Consider the following 24,899-nt stretch of genomic DNA (forward strand, 5'->3'; position numbering starts at 1 on the left):
TCATATTTACCTCTATGTAAATATATTTAGCACTGGAGTGTTAAGAGTCTTGACTCACCTCTCAGGCCTTTGATTCACCCACCTGACCCATCTACCAATACAAAGACTAGGGTATAGGAATTAATGTCTTAATAGAGACAACAAAAATTGGAATGTTGGCAGTTTTATTTGCAGCCAAAAAAAAAAAATTGTCCAGAACTCTCCAACTCTGTTTTGGTGCTGAGGTTCAGCTTTGGAGCATGTTAAATAACAATAAACAAAATGTCTCTGAAAATATATTGAGTGTAACAATTACTGTCCAGCCTTATATATTAACTACTGGGTTTATTCCTACTGACACAAACTAGATGTACTTTAGGCCTTGGGCCCCAAATGTGGTTCCTGTGGGCACCAAAGAGTTTTTGAGACTAGTAGCTTGCAACTACCTGACATTCAGAAGGCATCTTAAGGCAGCCCTGTTCAGGGAAGTTTTTAACGTGTGATATTTTACTGTATTTTTGGTTTTTATGGAAACCGCCCAGAGTAGCTGGGGAGGCCCAGCCAGATGGGCGGGGTATAAATAAATTATTATTATTATTATTATTATTATTATTATTATTATTATTATTATTATTGTTATCTTGTGTTTTCTTTTTCTTTTTTCACCATTGGTTGGCTGTCTGGAAAGCAAAATGCAGGCATGTAGCCATCCTCTCCTCCCTTTCCCTAGAAGGCCTCTAGCTCTAGGCCCCATGTGGGCATGTTTTACCTGCTTTGTTTGTGGCTGTTGCCTGCTTTTTCTTTCCTTTGGTGGGGAGCTGGTTTGTTTGCGGGTTATTTTTTTAATACTGCTTGGTTTTGCCTGTTTCAGTTGTGCCGTCTCCTTATTTTGTCTGTGCTTTATTTGTTTTTGGGTGTGTTGGTGTTGCTTATAGCTGTGATATGTATTTCTGGGTATTTCGTGGTGCTTATTTTATAGGTTTCCAAATGTAACCCAGGCCCCAAAACGCTTGGGAGTCCCTGATTTGGACTTATTTAGCACTTTTGAGTCAACCTACCTTTCAGAGAGGACAACCTGTCTGGAGTTCATTCCTGGATTCTGTTTCTTACTTATTTTAAAAGGACATGTTGAATTCACTTCTTGATTCCGCAGCTCGCTTAGGTTTGGTGCAGCTCCCACGACTCATAATGTTTAGAATACATTTCAATCCACCTATATGAGGGGCATCTAAATCCTTTTTGCCCTACTGCCTTCTGTCTTGTACACCAGGGCGCCTCTCTTTCTCATTCCTGCATGGAAATAAGCAGCAATGCTGACAAACCCGCTTTCCATTTTCTCCAAGGTGTAGCAGTAGACACAAGTCTGGCGGGAGGGCAACGGGGTGGGGTGGGAGAGAGAGAGAGAGAAGTGAACGTTTTTTTCGTTTGCTACAGTCGGAGCAATCTGACATTGACCCTTCAACGTGACCTTGTCTGGGCCGTCTCCTTAGTAACGGAGACCCAGCGAAAGAAAACCTGCAGATCGCCTCCTTTAGCTACCTTTCTACCGGTCTGTTGTCACTATTCCCGGGTGGCAAGGGGTGGGAAAGGAAAGGAATCTTCGAGGAGATTAGCTATTTTGCTTCGCGGCGCGGGTAGGAAAAAATAAGATTGTGGCGCGGAGGGCACACTCACTACACGTAGCCTTAACTTTTGGCCCGCCTCCTTTACCCTTCTCTGCGCTGATCTGGCAAAAAATCCTTGCAAGCTTAAGAGAGCGAGAGAGAGAGAGATAAAAAAAAGAAGCGTGCTTGCATCGTTTTGGCGGCTTGGCTTGTATCTAGGGCTAGAGAAGAGCTCTTCAGTGACGTCAAAACCCTATAGGGAGCCCTGGAGATGACAGGGGCTTGGGCGGGAGCGGGGTTTGGGATCGGTACGAAAGGTAGATGCAGCAATGGCAAAGCAGCAAGAAAAGGGGCACGCGCGCGCCAGCTTGTGCTGGGGAGGGGGGCGCGATTTCCTTTCAAGTGCGCGGCATTAAGTTCATGCGAGCCCCAGGCCCTCCGCGAGAGCAGGCAGGGCCCCGTCCGTTCGTCCGGCAACGCGGGACAGGGAGGCCTGCTGCTGCCCGCCAACAGCATCGGGGGAAAGAGGCGAGTGGGAGGCGCCCTCGGCGGGACTCGCCCTCCCGCGCAAGGCCTTCCTGCTTTTGCCGGCAACTCGCTGGCGCCTCCTTAAATCTCTGCCGTTAGAATGTGGGCGGGTGTTTCAAGTCAAAGAGCGCTCAAATGTTTTTCCTTTTCAAAAAAAGCTGATGCGGGGGGGGGGGTGAGGAAAGAGAGAGAGAGAAAGAAAGAGAGGGAGGAAGAAGAAGAAAGAAGAAGGAGACCGAGAAGCGGGGAATCAGCAGCAGCAGGAGGAGGAAGAGCCGGCTTCCCTGGGCTGCGACCGGCGAAGGGCTCCTGCAGAGGGGGCTGCTTGCTTGCAAAGAGCCGGGCGAAGAGTGGCGACCCCGGCAGGCGCTTTTTGCAGGAAGCTGCCTTTGCCTCTCCGCAGCCTTTTCCAGAGCGATGCGAGGCAAAGGCTCCTGTCAAAGAAACGGCGGCAGCTCCTCAACCCCCGCCCCCCAGCACCTCTCTCTCCCTCGCTGCCGCCCGCGGTTGAATGAAGGCGGGTAAACCAGCAGCGGAGCGACGCCAGGAGAGAGGCGCGGACGCTCCAGAGAAACGGCGGCGACTCCTCTCCCGCGCGCGCCTGTGCACAGGCTGGAGATCGCTGGCGACCGCCGAGCTCCGCCCGAAGCATGCCGCCGCCGGGTCCACAGAGCCCCAGTCGCCCTTGGTCGGGTGGCGCGGAGCAGGGGAGACTCCTGCGCTTCCAGCAACCTCGGGGAAGGGAGGCAGGGAGGGAGGGCAGCCGATCTGGCAGCTCCGGCTGCGGTTAACTCCTTCGCTGCCGCTGCTTGGAGGAAAGGAAGGTCCTGGGGGCTGGTTTGTGCGACCCCCGCGAGACTACGAGGGGAGGTTCTTCGGCGGAAAGGAGCGCGCGTCGGATCTCGGGCGTCCCCGCTGGAAAGAACGGTGAGTCCTTTCCTTTTCCCCCCATCTCCGCTTCCCTCCTTCCCTCCCCGCCTCCACCTTGTTCTTCACCTTCTCTGCTTCTCCTCGCACGTTTGGCTTAGCGCGGCCGTGTTTCTCTGGCCGCGTACTACACTGGCTGCAAGGGTATATATCAATTTATTTCCCACTGGCCAAGGTCCTCCAGGAGGGGGGGGGAGCGTTGTGCGTGTTAGAGGTGCAGAGATCTGCTTTTCAAGCGGAGCTGCAGCAGTGTGCGTCACGTGTGAACCCAAGGGGCGGGCTTTTGGCAAGGAGCTTCTTTACGAGTATTTACTACAAGGTCTACTCCAGAAGATTAACATCCCCACTCCTTCTGTCAGTTTCCGATGCCATGCCCGGCTAAAAAGAGCGATAGTAATAATAATAACAACAATAAAAATTGCAAGCGCAAGTCATCTGCTCGCTGCCGATCGTCCGCAAGGAATGGCCGAACCTTTTGCGAATGAGTTGGCGTCCGCAGCTGCCAGAGGGGACCTAGCAAAACTTAAAAATTTGTTGGAAAATAATGTAAACGTCAATGCACAAAATGGATTTGGGAGGACTGCGCTGCAGGTTGGTATCCAGACGGACAGAGGCAATCTTTCGCCACTAGGTGAACTGGTTTGACGGGGACGCGAACCGTTTTTAAGAGGGGAGGAAAAAAAAAACACCCAGCATTTTTTAAAAAGCGAGTTGGTTGCCATATTTTATAACTTTAGCGGCTCCAACTCCCTAAAGTGACGTACTTTAAGTAAAACTGGTCAGTAATGCTTTTTAAAAAATCTCTGTAGACTAACTCGTCCACACGTTAATTCGATTTTTTTTAAAAAAAGAAAAACAACCCTTTTTCTGGGGCAGAGAAGCAAGTGGCGGAGGGGGGAGGGGGAGGGAACGAAACCATCCGGGCTAGGTCGTCTTTCACTGCAGGTCGGTAAACACCTCCTTTCTATTCTTTGAATTCCCGATTATGTGTTTAGCTTTCTAAAAGCGGGGGTGCTCTCTTGCTGATGGGAGCGAGGTCAGTTTGGGGCTTCACTCTCCTGCTCTCTTTTTCTCTCTCCCCGCGGTGATCGCTACCCCCCCCAAGTTTACTATCTGCACTGCATAGCTAAGATGTACATTAAAATAGTTGGGCGATCTGAATCTCTGGAAAGACAGTGCCCTGGATTATTATTTTTTAAAGTGTTTTGGTGGATCGCTACGCGGCGAAGATTTCCTTGCCGTAGGTACCATCCTTGTATACACCCATTTCCACTGTTTAGATTTAGAGGCGGCAGCTGGAGCCCTTCCAGTTCCTAAAATCCTGGACCCGCTGAAAGATGTTTTCTTTTAAGAACATCGTATAACGGTGCTGAAAGTGTTACAATGCACGAGGGAAAGAAAAGTGTGGGGGGGGGGGACAGTCACGCAAGAGATGTAGAAACGTAGGTGAAAGCCTGCGACTGGATTTTTTTGGTGTGTTTTTTCGTGCCAGGCAGAGGATCAAGAGTGCAGTTGGGACTACTGATTAGGCTTCTCAAAGAAAGGGGATTTGTGCTTTAAACTACAAAAAGGTGATCCACATGTCTCATATGTTGGTGGGTGCTAAAGAGAGAGAGAGAGGGAGAGAGAGAGGGAGGGAGGGAGAGAGAAATAAAAAGAGAGAGTTAAAAAAATAATAATAACCCTGCCTGTGAGCTGTCTTCCCCCCCACTTTACAATTCCTTTCAATAATCCTTAAATTATTTCCTTTTCTGAGAGCGATGACAATGCCCAGAGGTCTTCTAGGCTCTTTTTCTTCTACCGACCTACAAATAGGAAAGCTTCAAGGCCCACAGGGCCGGGAGGTTGTTGAGTAAAGCAGGGTGTGTGTGTGTGTAGGTTTCTGCCTCTAAAATGGATCTCCAATGGATCTCTTCTGAATGCAGAACCAACAAGTTGTTGCAGGAGCAGATCACAACAATTGAATGGCACATTTTGCCATTTTTAAAAATAATTGCAGGGGTGTATTTTCTAGGCAGAGATGGATCAGGGAACTCTCTTGGCTGCCCGTGTATCTTTTCCAACACCCACTTTTTATTGCTCCTTCATCGTAAACAAGGATTTGACGCACGCTACCAAATGTGCATACACACAAACGCACACACTCCTCTAGAATAAAAGCTAAACATAGAAGAGGCTGACTGCTTATTTTCAGTATGTATAATCCAGAGAAAACTAGTGGGTGGATGATAGAATTTGAGAAAGTTGATAGTCAACACAGTCCCCAATATTGCTTACTCTATATTATACCAAAGAAAGTGAAAACACACTTTGGCTTTGGTCCTCTAGCTCATCCAGACAGCATTGCACTATTATTTTCTCTGACCTTTTCTCCTTCCTCACCTTCTGCATTTTGAATATGCATGTTTTAAAGCAGGCCTCTCTCTCTTTTAGATTTGGCCAAGCTCCTAGGCCTTTTCTTTCGTATCTGTCCCCTTCCCTTGTCAAAACAATACTACATCAGCAACCTGCACATCTGAAATGGTATACTAAATGAAACTTGTTCCACATCCTGATCCTGCTTTCCTTACTTACCTCAAATTGTACAAGGTGTCATAAGGCCCTGCTGAGTGAGAGTTTAAAATGTTTTGGGAGTACCTGTTGTGTTGGAGGTGTTGGGAAGCCACTCACCTTGCTGAGTGTTTTGCAAATACTTAACATTACTATTAATTTCCAGAAGACTTAGCAGTCCTCCTGGCTATTTGCAGCCCAGACCTGCCTGAGAGAAGTCAGATGCTATACAGCAAAGCATGCAGGTATCGCCTAGTCAATATTCCACATTGTAGATGCCATTCACACTTACTGCTGTTGTATCAGCTGGCTCTCACTTCCCCACCCACCTCAACAAAGTTTGGGCGTACTTATTTTTACAGCTCTTTCCAGTTTTGTTTACTGTAAGTGTTCCCCCTTGTTTATGCAAAGAGTGGAAGGCAAAATTCCTTGCAGTAGAAAATTGTATGGAGCAGATAGGCAGACAGACAGATAGCTATTCCTTTCGAGAAGAGTGGGTAGAACAGAGCTGGGGGTGGGGGGGTGGAATTGAAAGCAAATAAGGAACACATCATGCTTCAAAACTGGATGTTCCAAAAAGAAAAGAACTTGACCGAAACATAACCTTCAATGTGTGATATTACAAAAGAACTGACTGCAATTTCCCCCGGAGTCATTGTGAAGATTCAGAATGCCTGAGGGTCTCTCTGAACGAGGCAGATCTGCTCCTGTGCTGAAAAATATTATGCAGGTTCCATATTGCAATTTTTAAAATTATTTATTTTAAAATGGCAATATCAGACTACCTTTGCCTTAGCAGGAAGCTGTATGAATGATGCTGAATCATCAGAGCCATCCTTTTAGTGGCAGTTGGAGTGCTTTCACAAAAAGTAAAAAAAAAAAAGGGGGGGAGGACCTTTAGGGAAGCCAGCAACCTTTGAAAACTTTTCCATTCAAACAAAGCCTAAGAATTTGAGGAATATGTTTGTCCCTCTCCGATTATTAGAGGAAACCAGGATGTGTGTTCATTTGCATTCTTGCGATTATAGAGATACCAAATGAAACTAAGATTGTGATCTTCTTATGCACTATTACTTGAAATTAAGGCTAACTGAATTCAGTAGAAGACTCTTCTGAGTAAAGACATTCATGAGGGTGTGCTGTCAACAGGTGTGGCACACCTGCTGTTCTCAATTATTCATGTGTCATCTTTTTTAAAAAAAAAAACACAAGCTTTTTAGTCTAAAATATAGACCTAATAGGGTTGTGTTGTAGCTCACTGCCAAGGCAGGACCAGAAGAGCTCTGTTCCTAGTACTATTCCAGCCCTCTCATCTCATCATTGGAACTGACTTTCACCTTTACTGAAGTTTTCTCCTTTCCCTGGCTCAGTCTGACAGAGTTTCCTTTTGGGTCTGACTCCGTTTTTTTATTTCCGTGTGTCATGGTCTCTTCCCCCCCCCGCACTCCCCCCCCCCACATCTAAAGTAAATGCCCCAAAGCTTACATTTCTAACAACAAGTCAGTGCAGTTCAATGTATTATCTCAACCTGCTTATGTGCCTTTGACTTCATCTGTTCTGATATGACTAAATCGCACTTGAAGGTTAACAAGGGGGTGGGTGTGAAGAGTGGGATTATTGAATGCTTACGTGACTCCCGACCGTGGTAGGATGTTTTGGGGTTTTTTTAAATTACAATAAACCAACTGCTAAACAGACGCTTTGTCCGCCCCACCTCATCATGAGGACGAAGTATCAAGATGGGAAACTGTTTTATCTCAAGACCTCGTTATTTCACTCGAGGAAACGCGTCTAGGGTATAAAACCCCTTGGGTTTCAGTGGGACCCGCTCCCCAAGGCTGAGGTCAGCGCGCAGGGGCTGAAGGGAATCAAATTGGCGGGGAAAACAGACGGAGGTTCCATGAACGTTTTCGCCCTCCGCCCTCAGGATCCTCCGTCGAAATCATGTCAGCATGTTGCCAAGAAACACACACCCGCACGTTTTAAGTAGGTCTGCCTCTTCAATTAATCCCTGTTCTGCGTCAGATACCCTCCCTCGCGACTCTTCAGGGGTATTGAATCCTTCGTAACCCTAAGAGGAAGGAATATCCCCCTATCGCTTCAGTAGAATTTTCTCCTTTAATTTTGTTTTTACCCCTCCTAGCACAGGAATTCTGAGGGGCAACGGTGACTGGGCAGGTGGAACTTCTCCATCACCTGCCTGGGAAAAGACCTGAGCCTCTGCCTTTGTCACCCGGCTGTTAAAAGCGGGCTGGGGCGGGATGGCATCCCTTAGGAAGGGAGGCAGCGGAGCCCTGAGGACGGAGCAGTCAGGGGAGCTCGAAAAAGATAGCAGCTGGCGCCACCTTCTTCCACCGAAATGATTGTATTCAAGGTGTAGGGAAGGCAGAGGATAATCGTTAGGTGCGCCCCCCCCCCCACGAGCCCTCGACCCAGTGAAATACAAATCGATAGGCTGGGTTCTCCGACCCAGGTCAAGCGACGGCTCTCTGAGGTAAGGACGCCCTAGGGTGCTATGGTGAGGTACACGCTCGCGTAACGTGTGAACGCAACTCAGTCGTGTGCTTTTGTTTCCCTCCCCCTTGTCTTTCCCGCCTTCCCCCGTCAGGTGATGAAGCTGGGCAACCCGGAGATCGCTCGGCAGCTGCTTCGGCGGGGCGCCGACCCGGACCTGAAGGACCGCACCGGCTTCGCCGTCTTGCACGACGCGGCGCGCGCGGGCTTCCTGGACACGCTGCAGACTTTGCTGGAGTTCAATGCGGACGTGAACGTGGAGGACGCCGAGGGCAACCTGCCCTTGCACTTGGCCGCGCAGGAGGGCCACCTGCCCGTCGTGGCCTTCCTGCTGGAGCGCACGGCCAGCCGCGTGGGGCACCGCAACAGGAAGGGCGACACCGCCTACGACCTGGCTCAGCTCTACAGGAGGAGCGCCGTCGCCAAGCTGCTCGAGGGCCGCGCAGGAGGCAGCGGGCGGACGGAGGGCGCCGACGGCAGCGGGGACTGAAGCCCCTGGCCGCGCCTGGCTCGCTCGCTCGGACTCCGGCAGAAGGAAGGAGAGCTTCTGCCTCCCCTGCCCACCCTCTCCCGCCCCTTCTCCCCCTGTCCCGTCTCTCCATCTTAACCAAACCACACCAGTAAATATTGTAGGTCTCTTTCCATTGCAGACGTGGGGGTGATTTTCTTTCTTTCTCTGGAAGACGAAATATCACGCCAGTAGCAGCAGCTTTTCTCAAAGGCGGGAGAATAAAACCAGCCTGACGGCTGGTGGCTTTCTCTCTCTCTTTCTGTCTCTCTCTCTCGCTCTGTGCCTCTGTCTCTCTTAATTCTTTTTTTACTTGGTTTATTCCGTCCCTTAAAAAAAGAAAAAAACAACCCTCCCCTGCCAATGCAACTTGCATAAGGACCCTCTTTATGTTTGCAGATGACTTTCCTCTTTCTTCTTCTTTTAAAGATCTTTGAAAGTTTACTGTGATTTCTCCTCCCCTCCCCTGAATATCATCTTGCCTAACAAAGGTTAAAAGAATATGAAAAAACACATGAAGGAGTGTGTGACATGATGTGAAAAGGGCTTCTTTGCCCAAAAGGGGGAGAAAGAGGGAGGGGAATAAGAACTTTGGTTGTGTTTAGATACATCTAGATACTTAACTAGATGGTGACACTAACAAAAGCTTTTGATTTTGTATTTCTTGCGATTGTGGCTGCCATCCTAAACCATTTGCAGTGCATGTGGCAGTATATGTGTGTATTCAGAAGGAAGTCCCACTGAGTTCAATGGGGCCAAATCCTGGATTGCAGCCTTGATTTGAAGAAACTAATGTTGAAATCATTGGGATTTACTTCAGAGTAAACGTGTTTAGGATTGAGGTTTAGTGGGTTAACAGAGTGTGTCTTTGCTGGGGCAGGGGAGGGAGAGAAGCAAAACGTGTCTGGGTGTTTGTTTTAATGTCGAAGGTTCAGAAATTCATCAGAAAAAAGTATTTGTTTTTTATAGATTTGTTTATAAAGATCAGTTTTCCCCTCGCTGAATTCCACATGAAGAAGGTTTTACCAATTTGCTTTTCACAAAATGATATTATGACCACAAACACAGCAGTTTCGAAAACTGACCTTGCAATATGGAGATTAATTCATAAGATTAACTTGTGTTTACTGCCTTTTGGGGAGTGCTCCAAGAACGAGTCTTGTTTGGTTGAACACCATTTACTCCAGATAGTTCCATTTGTTCTCACATAATGAAGCCAGAACAAGAATGTCTTGTTATGGGTTAAGATTTGAAAACCGAGGTCAAAGCCTGCTTTTAGAAAGTCAGTGAATCACTTTAAACGTCATTATATTGAATAAAAGCTGAAGGATTTAAAACATATATTAAAAGTAAAAATGAGAAGGGGGGAAGTGATTTAAAATGGACTGTTTTAGTTCTGGTTTTTAAGCTTTCCAGTAGAAAAAAAGGAAGGGTGTTAAAAATTTATTTTGCATAGGAATAAACTACAAAATCTATAAGAGTTTTATCACATATTTAAAATGCTCTCACTTCTGATACTGCTTTCTGATTAAAAGCCTCAATGTGTTGCGAAGTTTGGAGCATATCTGTTTTTATTTTCACCGTGTTCAGCAAATAACTTCTTTTAAAAAAAAAATCGGACATGTCGCAGGACGGGTGTGTGGCCCTGTGAACGAAAGGACACATTGAAGGATGTGATTATCATAAACATGGGGGAATGTGGAAGTGTTTTAATTCAAGATTTTGGGTTGCTACTTCCAAGAGCGCAACATAGCCAGCCCGGTGTCGTTTCCCTGTCTGCGAAACTGTAATATTAGGCATGAGAAATTGGTAATATTTGCCCCCTTCCCCATTTTTTTAAAAAAAAGAGTTTTAGAAGTGGCTCCGGACAGTTTTGTTCTCTGCTGAAATGAGTGTCTTATCTGAACTGCACGAGCTTATTCTGCACTGAACCGAGGTTTCAGAAGGGTCAGATTAAAAAACAGCGAGTTCCACCGCTAATAAAAACAGCGACCTTTACTGCAAGCCAGAATTTAACCCAATCATATCCTTTACTGAATGGTCTCTTTTTCTTGTGAAATCAAACTGGGGCCATTTAAAAGCAAACCAGAAGCCAAACGCTAACCCTGGATTTGCCATTTGATAAAGAATCTGATTTATTTATTTATTTTTTTAAAAAGGGGAGTGAAGAGTTCTGGTCGGTTAAGCATGCAGTTGTACCGGCTTAATGAGCTTTAAAGGTTTTAGCTTTGGTTATCCAAAAAGCTAAACTATTACTATTCGAAGCTGGTGGTATATATAGTGACAGGCCTTTTAACAAGCGACAGGAGTTGGCTAATGGGTTCAAAAACAAAACACGGAGAGACACAAAATATAGTCAAATTTGTCATTGCTTTGCATTATTCGCGCAAAAGAAACGTTATGAACTCAGCGTGGTTTCAGAAATGAGTTTTACGGTTCCAGGGCTGTAAGGCCAGAAGAACAGGAACACTCATTTTCAAACAAGCAATAAAACCCCAAAGTTTCAGCATTATTTTTAGCCGACAAGAACTCTTGCCCTGGATATTGTCCGTCTAAAAGCAAAGAATGTGGATTTAGTCATGAGGACAGACAGACCTAACCAACCTTTATAAAATATTGCATAAGCAATTGAAGATGTTAGGCTTTTTAAAAAGTGCTTTACAGCCCAGTTCTTCCCATGACTACTCAGAAGTAAGTCCCCTTGAGTTTAGTGAGGCTTACATAAAGACAAGTGTGTATAGGATTGCAGTCTTAAGCTACGAACCCAAGAGCACTGCTGAAGGGTGAGTGGCAACGATCCTCAATACCATGAACACTATTATTTTAAGAGCGCGTTTTGCCAAGTAAGCAAGCTGAAGCCATATTTCGCAAGCAAGCCTTTCAATTGCACTCACTCCCCATTAGTGTATGCGCAGGATCGTGGCCCAAGAGGTGCTTATTTTAGCGTGCTGATCCTTGGAACCAAATATCCGACACACACACACTGAAATCGAATACGAATACATATGTCTTGGGGTTAATGTTTAATAAACAGTCTAATAATATAGATAGGGATGAAGAAAATGTCAATTGGCTGCGATGCGCTGGGCGGAGGGGTGTGTGCGTGCACGCACTATAGCGTGTGCCTGCTACAAGATAACTCCTGTAGTCTTGGAAAGTAACTAGCAAAAGTTTCCATTAAACTTACTTTCAAGAAAGCACCATCAGGAAAAGCGTTTACAAACAGGACCAATAGATTTCCGCAGAACTTCCTTCCATGGGAGAGCAAATGAGGTCAGAAAAGTCCTGTGGACTCGTATGGCTTAGCCTTAGGAAGGAAAGTGGCATTTATTTCGACAAGATTTCCTGCCAAGAAAGTGTGTTTAGGATTAGGGGAAGCTGACTTAGTGGGAGCAGGTTCAGCTGAAAGCAACGCCACTTGCTTCTAAATAAAAGGATGGAGGTGCAAGTCAAATCTGGAGCGATTAAGGCTGGGTGTGAGTGTGCGTGGGAGTCAATACATGGCATGCTCCGGTAAAACGGGCAGCGATCCAATGCACATTCAGCACACCTAGCAGCCCTTAGATCCCACGGGGTGTAAGCGCGCATAAAAAAGCTGCCCGGGTGGCATATAAAGTTCATGTCCAGGTTCATGACAGGCTTGGCAACGGCGCGCTGCTCGATCACAAAACTGAAAACGTGCAGCTTCCCAAGCATTTGAACAAATCCACACCCCTCGCCCTTCCTGGGTGCTCTCCGCCCGCAAAGGAGACGAGCGTAATTTTAGCGGTTCCACCAGGCCAGGTATGGCGCAGGAATAACAGCCAACAGTTGCCCGCCTATGGCGCTCCTGAAACCTGCACCCCGCTTAATAAATCCGTTTGTTTGTTTTTTTGTAAGCGGGTGGGGGGCAGGATCCCACCCCGTCATGGCAGGCCGGCTTCTTTCCCCAAGAGCCGCTCTGGCCCAGAGGCAAGGCGCTCAAAATGTCGGTGTTCACATGGCCTACGCGCCCGCCGCCGCGCGCCTCCTTCCCTCCTCTCGCGCCTCCTGGAGCGAATCTGCCGGCGGCGGGCGGTGGTCGTGTGGCCGGTGGCGCGAGGGCAGAAGACGGGGCCCACCCGCGACCCGTGTCCAGAAGCCGAGCGGCCGAAGGGGAGGAGAAGAGGCAGCCTCTGGACCGTTACTTTCCCCCCGTCCCTCCCCTTGACGGTTTCTTTTCCCCTGCTCTTCCTGTCCAAACATTTTTAAATTTCCGCGCCTTCGCCGATTTTATTTATTGGGTTTCCTCCGCGGGCTTTGCCGGCCTTTCCTCCGCAGGCTTCGCCCTTCTGGTGTGTGCGGGACTTTCACCTCCGCCCCTTGCCCGGCGTGAGCGGGCTGCAGCCCCTTCTTCGAGGCAGGAGAGACCCCCGAGGGAGAGAGGCCGCGCGCCTCGCCTCGCCTCGCCTCTGGCCTGGCCCACCTGGCTGCGAGGAGCTCCCAGGTCGCCTCTGCAACCTGCTGCCACGCAGGATCGGGCGAGAGGTTGTTATTCCCCTCCCGCCCTCGCTCCGCGCCAACCCAAGCCAAAGACGCCGGAAACTCTGGAGAAGAAACTCCATCCCTCCGCCGTTTTCCTTCAGTGAAGATGCCGTGGAGGAGGCGGTGTGCATTTGCGCACTTCTGGGAAGCGGGAGTTGCTCCTCTTCCTCCTGGGAAAGCCAAAACCAACTATGAGAGATGCCAGGCGGCGGCGGCAGCCTCTCCTTGCTCGAGGCGGGTTCATCCCGTGGAGAGAGAAAGGAAGCAGCGTTGTCTTCAGGTTTGCGGCAAGTGAGGTATTCTTCTGATTTTGGTTATTTTAAAGTTACTCTGGCTTTACAGATAATAATAATAATAATAAAAATAAATTTGACCCACAAACGTTAATATTGATTTGACATGTGAAATATGATGTCATCAAGTCATAATATTACATGCCTATAAAACAGCAGCCTTCCCTGGAAGTCAGGTTAACTTGCTTATGTCAAATTCTGCTCCCAGCATTAGTGCCAAGTTAATAAATAAATAATAATAATAATAAATTTTATTTATATCCTACCCTCCCCAGCCGATGCCGGGCTCAGGGCTGCTAACAACAATAAAACAGTGCAAAAGTACAGCACACAAAAACACTCTAAAATCATTCATTATAAAATTAATTCAATTAATTAATTCAATAAATTCAAATTGATTCAATAAATAAACAGCGGGGAACCCTCTCAGTTCAAATTCCAGATGAAATATGCTCGCTTGTCATTGTCACCATCCTGAGAAGACGATGCCCAAGTGATAAGAGCCAAATGGGGTGCTGAAAGGAATGAAGGGTGGTTAAAAATCTGTGGGATCTCATGCCAAGCCATTTTTAGAAAACAACCAGAAATAAGATTCCAAGGCTTTTGCACCTTTGAATTACCTGGATGTAGCCAACGTAGTTTAGGTTTTGACTGTCAAATATCACTCTAAGCAAGCTTTCATTGTTGCATCACCTTTTAAAGTGAGAAACAGTGTTAAGAAGCAGGATATTATTAAACATGCACATTTCCATACCCCTTAATGGCTTTGGGACTTGAGCTTTCCCCCCAAAATCTAAAAAAAAAACCCAGATTAACATCAGAGGGTAGTGCCTATTCTTTTTAAGGCATCAACTGACATAATGTTACATCTGGGGGAAATATCCAAAGCATGAAGACTATTAACTGTTGGGAAGAGAGTGTACCTATTCTCTTCAGCCTATCCTCTCAACGGCATTGCAACTGAGAAGTAAGCTGAAAGCTCAATTGATTAATTCAGTGCTCCTAGTTAAATTTCATTTTCATTGAAGAGTCAGTATTCTGGGGTTCCAATTTTTGCTACTTCTGAAATAACAGATTTAGGGGTTTATCCAGCACAGAGTTGGTGTTCTTTTCTTATTTACTATACTATAGTTCAATAAAGGTAGTAATCATTTATGTAACATAAGCCCTGGGGGAGATGGAGATACAATCCAATCTTCAGAATTAAGTGTTTTATAACCATAAGGATTTTCAGCTAACGGATTCAAGGCATGGGAGGAGAAAGGTTGGTATTAAAGGTCAGTACTGGAGCGTGCTGACTTGCGTTAAGGAAATATTTAGTTTTACTGCAGTGCTGCAGCAGCTGACATTTGAAGAACTCTACAGTTGCCTTTAAGATGATAAGCTCCACAACCTTGCAGTGGAATTCTTTTCAGAGTTTAGACGACAATATAGTGTAACATGTAATTCAAATTTTCTTATCCCCCGTTTCTGAAACTCAGAGCAAAAACAGTTATATTCAAGTAACAGCCATTTTACTGGAGCTTTAAGTAGGAAACACCATTTCAGGCCTTGAATTTTAAGTTTCCTGTTCAGTTTTATACTAAATGAAATACATGGCATTTGGGCCCTATTTATGTCCTTGGCAAGGGCATTTTCTCCTACATATGTGCTAGTACAAAGGTGATCCTGCATCCGTTTTGCATGGTGACATCTTATAGCCAGGATTACAATAGAGACTGCATCTTGGCAGTACTGTCTATTCAAATATCAGTTGTTATTTCTATTTTGGGTTGCTGCTGAACAAGGAATGCACGATGTTTGAAAAGTTTCCAGTGGTTAAGCGAGGAAAAGCAGAACTATTGGATTATTAATTAAAATTTCCTCAGTATCCCATACAGTCCATTCTTAAACAGGTCTTCCAATAAGAAAAAGAAAGTTGGTCAGCAAAAGCCCAATTTAATAATAATAAAAACAGTTTAATAGAATTTACACTTGGTGGGGTTCTCAGTTCTACTTGTTCATAGCTGTCTCCTGGCAAACAAAACTGCAAAAGGGGGGTAAAGCACCTATTTGAGATCCAGATTCCTATCCTCTTTTAAGTGTAGTGTAGTGGATTTTGAAGCCTGCCTTTATCATTTGATAATATTGATTACAACATGGATTAAGATAAACAGTATTTTTTAGGTGAGAGGGACAAGCTATTATATTTCTAATTTAGGCTATAGCTCTAAGCATGTTTGCTTTTAGAAGCAAGTTCCATTAAAATAAGTGGTACTTACCTCCTATTTGTGTATGGAATCAGGTATTAGAAAACAATAATGGTGTTTTGAGTACATTAAGTACTATCTTATTTACTTTAATATGTATCCCTTTGTGGCTGGAGACAAAGAGCAGTAGCTTTTACCATAGTATGTTCATAGGTCTTCCCTAGAGGGGGAATAGTGTTGTCATAAGATATAATATGCCCAGCCCATTTTGGAATATAGTTATATGTTCACAATTTGAATGAGAATTAAGTCACCTGTAGCTCAGTTGGTAGAGCAAGAGAGTCTAAATTTCAGGATCCTGGGTTCAAGATCCACGTTGGGCAAAAGATTCCTGCATTGTAGGGGGTTGGACTAGATGACCCTGATGGTGTTTTCCAACGCTACAACTCTGTGAGTCTATAACTGATGCCGTTCACGGGAGCAGATATAGTTCTGTACTACTATGTTAGTCTATGAGGCAAAAAATTAATCTTAGGGCACCTTAAACACCAACGTTTATTGTACCATAAGCTTTCACGGACAAGAAATCACTTTATCAGATGAAGGCAGTATTACCCTCTTTGTATACCACAGAGATACAGAGAAAAGAAAATGTAAACAGTCCTGTTCCATAGTTGTTCATGTATTGTTAATTATGTGATTTACAAGTGGCCAAATGTACACAAAGCAGTGACCAGTGTATGTGGAAAAACACTCTGGAATAGTATTGCCAGTGGGTTTGGGGGGGGTAAGGAGAGGGTTAATAATAATAATAATAATAATAATAATAATAAAAAATTTATTTATTTATTATTATTTCCCCAGCCACTCTGGGCAGCTTACAACAAAATATTAAAAATACAATAACACATTAAACATTAAATGCTTCCCTAAACAGGGTTAGAGTACAGGAGTGAGGAGAGCCACAGCAAGGTTCAATGGCCCCTTCTTGAATTTATTCATTATTAAATTACAAAAAGCAGTGCATTTTAAATATCACATATTGTACCTCATAGTACAGTTGATAATAAACAGAACACAGCTGCTATCGAGAAACACATGTAGCCTGAAAAACATGGGGGCTGCTGGGGAACTTTCTGCCTTCCTCGTTGTCACCCCTGCCTGCACAAATGGGGCAGTGAACCTCATTCGGTACATTCTGACACCCTCTAAAGCAGTGTTCCCCAACCTTGGGCCTCCAGCTGTTTTTGGACTACAACTCCCATCATCCCTCGCTAGCAAGGATGATGGGAATTGTAGTCCAAAAACAGCTGGAGGCCCAAGGTTGGGGAACACTGCTCTACAGCACCTGATAGACTATGATAAGCATCCCCATCTGGCCCATGATTTAGAAGTCTGTTACTGCATTTTTTCCCTCCTGTATAGATCTAGCTGCATACAATGCCATTTTGCAAACAAACATACCTGCATTTGGGTCAGGATAACACCCTATTGCATAACGTTCATACATTATTTAGCTTTGGAATTTTCCTTCTCGCTCTCATGTCAAAGCAACAGCTAGTTGAGCAAAAGAGATCACTGTATTGCTTGATTAGAAAGGCAGCCCAGACTGTTTTTGGTCAAACCCCAAAACCATGTGCTAATCTCTTTGACTGTCATTTGAAGCTCTCTTGCAGGTGCTTCCAGTTTTTTAGATACTTTGCATGAGGATTGAGGAAAGGGCCTTTTCAGTTGTAGCACCATGCCTTTAGAAAGTTCGAGCTCTTGCCAGGGCCTACTTTTTTGCCTTTATTGTGCTGGGCAAATATATTTTCATTCTCCCAGGCCTTTTAGATCTTTCAAGTCACAGTGAAAGGTTTTTTTGTTTTTGTTTTTTTTACTAGTTCTGACCTATCAAGTTTTTATTTATATTGTTTCTGCTGTTTCTTGCTCTTCAGGATATTTTTATAGTTAAGCATCTTGTGTGCTGAAAGTTTGGGACAGAAATTTAATGCAGTAAAAAAGAAAAGGAGAAAGGAATTATTATCATGTTGATATTAATTGCATTCAGAGACTAATTTACTGTGTTTCTGATGATGTCTATGAGAGAAAGGGAGTGATGCTTAAATCTTAGTATTTTAGTTCTATACCAAAGGTCGCCCCGCCCATGCACAGATGTTAACTCCAAGGAGCGTTCACTTATTAAGAACTTGCCTTAAATGGTATTGTGGCCAAGACAAGGATGTTGCAAATAGAACTTCCACCTGATGCTCTTAACAGTTCTGTGTGGTGCAAAGCACTTCAAGTTAACTTTCTTGAAGTTAGAATACTTTCTTCCATTTTGGCAGGTTAAAAAGGATGCAGTTACAGGCGATGTAAGCCAGTAGTTGAGATGTGATTGTCTTCTGCCTTATGAATATTGTGCTTACTGCTTTCTTTTCATCATACCTTACTTACTTGCAAATCTGTAAATAAAGCATTTTAAATATACTGTAAGATTTTTGCTCTATCTCTTTTGAAGGAAACTGACTCTAGTAAGGCTACCCAGTATGTCTCAGTGCTCAGGAAAGAGGAAGCAACATATTTTAAAATGAGTGCAGTCCCCCCCCCCCCATTCTGGTATATTATTCAGTTTACAGCTAAGGGAACACAATTGCCTCAGTAACTTATGCACATGCTCTCACACATATTTTCAGTTAACCTCTGTTTAGCAAACCTACTGCTTAAAAAAAATAATGATAAAGAAGATGCTTATTTAGGCCCTTTCCAAATCTTGTCATTGTATAATTAGATTATTGGACTAGAGCACTGTTTTTCCTTTGACAGAAGTGGGATACAAAACCTGTGCAAAATTATTTAAAAGCCTTTTAGACCAGAAATCTCAAACTATACCATTATTTTGGGATTATGCCAGAAAAACTTAAAAGTTGCCAAAGTGCTGCTAATAGCCTCAGCTGTTAAGAGTCATCATTGAATTAAGTATTAGAATAAAGCAAAATATGTTGGTGCAATTGCCACTGAAGTTTAAGATCTTCAAAGGCTCCTTCCATGAAAAAATGTCTCTGCATAAATGGCAACTTAGCACCAGTCTCACTATGATTTTTAGATTTGGCATTCTAGATTGACTTTTAGTTTGAAGCAGGCTATTTGTTACAGAGTTCCCAAGCTTCGCTCACGTTAAATCTTCACCGGCAAGAGAAAGTAAGTCTTTTATGGGTAACCATAAAATTGGCATTTCCTATTTTGACTCGCTTTTTGACCAGGCAACCTGTAATAACATTCTTTAATGTAATTTTTGGAAGACATGTTAAACTAAGGGTAAAACAAGGCTCTAAGGCACTGTCCGTATCCTTTTCAAGTTTTGGGCCTTTGGAATGCAGTATCTTTCCACTGCTGTCAAGTTGCTATATGACATAGCATGTGCACGGCTTGACAAAGTCTCCCACTTTTGATTCTGCCTACATTTTAATGCAGAGACCAGCAAGAATTTGGAAAGCATTTGTGCTTCAAGTAAACAGATTCTGGGAGGAGCTCAGGGTGTGCTGCTGCTGCTGCTGCTGCTGCTGCTGCTGCTGCTGCTGCTGCTGCTCAGCCATGAAGAGGGTACAGACCTAGTCCCCTCTGCACCAGATCCCACCCTCTCCTCTCTCAAACCCCACCCTCTTTTGCAGAGGCAAGTGCTGACAATTGCACTCATCCTTCAGTCCTTGCTCTCCCTGGCAACATGCCTAGAAGTCTAGATCTTTGCAACAGAATGCGCAGTGGGGGAGGGTGAAAACTCTGAGCAACTCCTATTCTGATTACAAGCTTTTCCTACATGTGATTAGTCAGAAATAATAGCCTAAAGTGGTGGAACTAGAAATATACTGTTAATTCGAGAAGTATACCCTTTAAAAAAAAACCTGGCAAAGCAGAGGGCTCTTAATTTACTCAGTACCTGCTACTAACTGCGATGAAGATGATGTCATTCTCAGAATGTGACAAAGGGCTAATAGTATATGCAGTAAAAACAATGAGTCAACAGTTTCTATGCCCTTGAGGTCAAACTTTCCACAGATTGAAAGTAGCCTATTCTTTTTTTACACACAGGATTTGCAGTTATTAGCTACTGCATAATAAAGAAATGTGCAATGTCAAGATAACAGAGGAACAAAACTTTTTTTGTTCAAAGTAGAAATCCCTGAAAGTGTTTACTGTGACAAAAAAAAGGAAAGAAGAAAACATTCAAACGTTTTAGAAAACTAATTCTTGAGCCTTTGCCTCTCAAAGCAGTGCTAAGAAATGCTGTGCTTCGAAAAGCAATGATATACATGTGCAGAGTTGCAATATGCAACCTCGATAATTCTGAGAACCCAACTTCCTGTAAGGTTGAGAGGAGAGGTTCACTGTTGCTGTTTAAATGGCTTCATCAGCTCCATCTCTATGTGGGAATCTTCATAAATATCAAACAGAGCTTTTGTTTTCAGCAGTACAGGGTAAGAAGCTGCTCATTTCTGAAGATGTTTTTGATTATGGCCATCGGTTTTGGTTGCTTGAAAAACAGTTAAACCATGAGTCTTGTCCGTTATGTTTACTCAGAAGCAAGTCCCACTGGTTTCATTGGAGCTTACTTCCAGGCAAGACTGCGGCCTTGAATGTGAAAAATAACATCAAGTAATTGGATGAACCTTAATGCCTCATTAGCTTTTATTTGTAATAGACCTATGTACAGTGGTACCTCAGGTTAAGTACTTAATTCGTTCCGGAGGTCTGTACTTAACCTGAAACTGTTCTTAACCTGAAGCACCACATTAGCTAATGGGGCCTCCTGCTTCTGCCGCGCCACCGGATCATGGTTTCTGTTCTCATCCTGAAGCAAAGTTCTTAACCTGAGGTACTATTTCTGGGTTGGCGGAGTCTGTAACCTGAAGCATCTGTAACCTGAAGCATCTGTAACCCGAGGTACCACTGTATTTGGTGAAATACTGTCTTTTGTATTAACTAAAAATTAACTAATTTGTTTAATGCCAATTGCACTCATTTTTCATACCACCATAACAGAAAATAGGGATGGTGGAGCAAGACCATGGGGATGAGAGAAGTAGCAGGAGCCAACATTCTGTCAGTCTGGATTACTGATATCTGGTTAAGAAGAAAACGTATATAAGCCGCATTTAGCATCTTGCCTATACAGACCTCTGGGTGTTTAGTTCTGTTTGTTTTTTGTTTCATACAATGCCTGTAAGGATTGTTCTGCTCTATAGTAGCAACTAGTAACTAAACTGAATGGACATATTAAAACTGAATGAAGGCATATTGGCAGCCATGTTTATATACTGTTGAGTCCATTCTATCACCCTCATTAATTTCTTTATGGCCTCTAGAGAAGCCACACTCAACTTGCTCCCAGTTAAAACTTGCATTTTACAAAGGGTGGTGGTTTACTGGCTCACTGAGTTGCTTAAATAAATTGATTTCCCTGGATCTGTTCTGCTTCAAATCCCAGGCATGAACTTCACTAGCTGACCTTACAGGGTTCCTCTGATGATAAAATAAGAGAGCAAAAGGAAAAGTGGCTATAAATATTTTTTGAAAAAATTGTTTTGTCTGAAAATACTTAGTAAAATACCACCCAATATATATAACTCATCTAACAATATGTTCCAGTAATTTACTAAGTGTGTACTCGAGAAGAAGGATAGCAAACAGTTATAACATGCTTTACAAATTGTTGCTGCCAATTTCCTTTTCATTTAAAGTGGCTTTTCTTTCATTATTTCATTACAGATTGATGCTTTATTGAGCAAGGAATGAAATCTGAAAAAGGTTGTTGTAACCACAGCATTGAAAAAAGCAGGTTCCACAGTTTCATCAACAAATCCAGTACTATTTGGCTCTGCTGCTATTTGTCAGGTAACCAAATTTATCAACCCAGAAAAGCCTAGGATTTCACTAGCTCAGATTGGCCAGGAAGGCCCATTTCACCCCAAATAGGAGGAAAAAGATACCAGTTGTGTTGTCATAGCATCAGAGCCAGGGTCTTCGTTTCTGGTCCTGTGAACTGCTGTGCCCATGACGCAGCTCATGGGATTGTTATGAAGAGATTTCCTCTTATAAATGCCACAGAAGGTGTCTGTAAAAAAACACAGTAAAGAATCAGGCTTTCATTTAGCTGCTCAACTATGGTTAGAGAAACCTAACTTGAGCCATGCAGGTGTTAATGTTTGCATTACATCTAAAAAAAGAAAGAAAAACAATCATAAAGATTCTTTGGCACCCAGGCCTAAATGGCATGTATATGGAACTAAAGGTCAGTTCGCACAACCCTGGAAGCACAGCAGTGTGGGCTGACTGAAGCAGCGTTACAGGGTTGCCCAAGGTACCCTAGTCATCAGAGTGCATTGCCATGAGTTCAGTTTGCCAACAATTTCATGTGGCGCTGTGCATTTCTGACTCATGACCCCAATATGTGGTGAAATCTCAGGAAAAAATGCAGCGCAGACCAGCTCCTTATTATTCCCTCCCCAAAGCTAAGTACCATTGATAAGTGGGCTTTCCACAGCTCTTTGCTTTGCAGTTTGAAAAGAGTATATTCATTGTGCATATATATATATAGAGAGAGAGAGAGAGAGCTTTTCCTCTAGTTTTCATCACTGTGACCAAAGGTCTGGGAGATTACTACATCGTATTTCACATCCTTTCTCACTTTTGTACATCTATATTACTGGCCAATATGAAAAACCATTTGGATTTATTTTTAAAGGACAATCTTCTCTAAAGGCAAGTGTGTGCTTTCCTAGACATTCCCTCTTATAATATTTATTTATTATTACATTCATATACCATCTAAAGGTGGTGTACATGGTTCTCCACCTCCCTATTTCATCCTCACAACAACTCTGTTGTGGGAGCTTCATATCTGCTCAAGGTACTATTTGTCATTTTAAAAAAAGAAAAGGAATTAAATTTTCTTTTAGTTTTGATTTATTTATTTATATTATGTGCATTTTCTTTCTTTTGTTAAAATCAATATGGGGTGGGGGGTGGAAACAGAGCCTAGCTCTTGGAGATATGTCATTTCAAGTTAAAATGATTCCGCTCACAGCTATGTTATTCCCTGTTTTGCTGCTGTTATGTAATAGTGAGAGATAACAAGAGAATACACAGTATATGCTTTGGATCTGCATACACTCATAATGCAAACAGTGCTTTGTAAGATTCATTTTTTATGCTTGGTTACTGTCAATTAACAGTACACTTGTCGCATAAACTTTAATGTGTTCCTACAGCAATCTGCATCGTATTGATACTTTTTTTTTTTTTTAAGAGTATGGCACTTTGAAAAAAATGCTTTTCAGATAAATGCACAAAACAAACATCTCAAATCAATTAATAACGTAAGAAAACTATGCTGGAACAGACCAATGGCCTACCTAGTTCATATTCCAAGAGGCCAAATAGATGCCTCTGGGAAGACCACAAGCAGGACATGGGAAGAATAGCAGTCTCTTGCTCATGTTCCCCAACCAGCAACTGGTATTCAGATGTGTACTGCCTCTGTTAATGGGTGATATATAAACCAGTAGTGATGTTTGTTATGGGGCAGACTCATGCTTCAAACATGGCAGCATTGCAGCTTACCTGGATGTGCTGTGGGGCAGCCAGGTGAGGGCTACACAGGTGCACCTGCGGCAATGCTGGATTGGGCAGTGGCAGCCTCTCTGGTGCCACTGTGCAGGTCCAACCTCACCAGCACCTTTCCCTGTTTGAGTAAGGAATGCTGGTTTTGGTAGGGTGGCTCCATTGCATCACATGTGCTGCCACCGATGTAGCCCTTACGACCAGTAGTTATTGATAGCCTAATCCTCTACGAATTTGTCTAATCCCCTAGTAAAGAAAACCAAGTTGGTTTTCATCACTACACTTTGTGTAGGTGGATTCTGTACAATGTGAGAAGAATTATTTCCTTCTGACATGTACTGAGCTTCTTACTGTTCAGCCTCATGGGATGATTCTGGGTTCTAGCATTATGAGGGGAGAAGATAAATTCTTTTTCCACTTTCTCAGCACTATGTGCAATTGTATACCCATTTATCATGTCCATTTGCCTTTTTGTGCAAAATCCTTTTTTATGTATGGAGATCAGAACAGTTGGTCATTCCTCCACAAAGAACTGAATAGTAAAAGAAATCCCAATAACTGCTAAATATCAGCATGAGTCACTTTGGAAACTTTTAGATAAAACTCATTTGACCATCTCTAAAATATTTGGTGTGATGTTGCTGCTGTTTTATAATATAGAACAACTATATTTATTCCACTGTAAAAAACAGAAAAGGAATAAAATAGCACAAAATGAGAAAGGACATTTTGTATTTTGTTCGAACCTGTTTGCTTAAATGCTAGTGTGTGCCGGATCATGGCCTTAGTGATTACATTGGTTAATTAATATTTATTATTTTAGTGATAGCAATTGTTTGCATGTCACATTGAATATAATTTTGCCAGAAAAGCCATCTAGAAGTTTTTTGTTACTTAGTTTAACAAGAGAAAAAGAGTTACTGTAACTTAGTGGCCTTTGTTAAGAGTACATTACTTCAGAAATATCTTGCTTTTCTAATACAGTAACCCAATACATTTTATATTACGTGCTTTTATTTGCATAGAGTATGTACTCATTATTAACCTTTGAGCCTTATTCTCTATTTTTTTAAAAACCCTATACAATGCCAATTTTTTAAAAAAAAATACTCTGGAGGTTAAAATAGCAAGTGCTGTATACAATATGCCCTTTCCCCTTCCTTGAAGCATAAAAAACCTATTTGTACTTGAACTGAGACACCAGTGTAGTTGCTTATTAAACCACTAAAGCTACACAAGCTAGAGGAAAGTCTAAGAATCAGGGTTTCACACACTGTCTGCATGGATTGTATAATCTCAATAACACAATTGTGTTCTGTTTGGCAATTGTGTCAAATGAAGAAATATGCTATTGGGAATCTAGTAATGACAAAAACAATAATGAGCCATATGGCAGATTGTTTATATTTCCCCAGGGCATGCAATAGCTATATTTCTGACATACACACAAAGACTGTTATAGAATACTGTCTTTTCAAGTGAAGAAATAAAAAAGAGCAGATTGTGAAAAAGCAGATTACTGACAGTTTTCCTTGTAACTTTAAAACAGAAAGCATTATTGAAATGAAACCAGTTGAGCAGATCTAAGAGAGTTGCATTTGGCCTCAATATTTTTGGTGAGAGGAAGCATACACATCAGTGCTATGTCCTTCTATACAATCTTTGATGCAAAGAGAGTCAAGGCTGAAGAAGCTTTATGATAGCT

The 24,899-nt window shown here is 43.3% G+C and overlaps 2 protein-coding genes across 5 annotated transcripts in view; both read left to right on the top strand.

The window, feature by feature from the left end:
• Positions 1 to 3,317: 3,317 nt before the first annotated feature.
• On the top strand, positions 3,318 to 10,162 carry CDKN2C (cyclin dependent kinase inhibitor 2C). Its single transcript, XM_083742577.1, has 2 exons — positions 3,318 to 3,629; positions 8,197 to 10,162. Exons 1-2 carry the CDS (start codon positions 3,501 to 3,503, stop codon positions 8,590 to 8,592), a joined length of 525 nt encoding a protein of 174 aa, XP_083598703.1. The 5' UTR covers positions 3,318 to 3,500; the 3' UTR covers positions 8,593 to 10,162.
• A 148-nt stretch (positions 10,163 to 10,310) lies between these two features.
• The window catches only part of LOC310846199 (uncharacterized protein), a 36,865-nt gene continuing 22,276 nt past the window's right edge, over positions 10,311 to 24,899 (top strand). For 2 of the 4 annotated variants that reach the window (XM_083742337.1, XM_083742341.1), the window contains exons 1-2: positions 10,311 to 13,409; positions 21,341 to 21,466. In XM_083742337.1, coding sequence (XP_083598463.1) covers positions 21,364 to 21,466 — 103 coding nt within the window. In that variant the 5' untranslated portion in view covers positions 10,311 to 13,409; positions 21,341 to 21,363. Of the gene's footprint in view, positions 13,410 to 21,182; positions 21,467 to 24,899 lie in introns of those variants that run through there. The other 2 variants (XM_083742339.1, XM_083742338.1) reach the window with 2 other exon arrangements.

The sequence above is a fragment of the Podarcis gaigeae genome, assembly GCF_964106915.1.
Source record: "Podarcis gaigeae genome assembly, chromosome: 6".
Classification (NCBI taxonomy): Eukaryota; Metazoa; Chordata; class Lepidosauria; order Squamata; family Lacertidae; genus Podarcis; species Podarcis gaigeae.

Bases quoted from the DNA above. Each gene is read 5' to 3' on its own strand.
- CDKN2C (XM_083742577.1), top strand. From the start codon at position 3,501: ATGGCCGAACCTTTTGCGAATGAGTTGGCGTCCGCAGCTGCCAGAGGG. The intron at 3,630-8,196 runs GTTGGTATCCAG...TTCCCCCGTCAG, and splicing joins TTGGGAGGACTGCGCTGCAG to GTGATGAAGCTGGGCAACCC.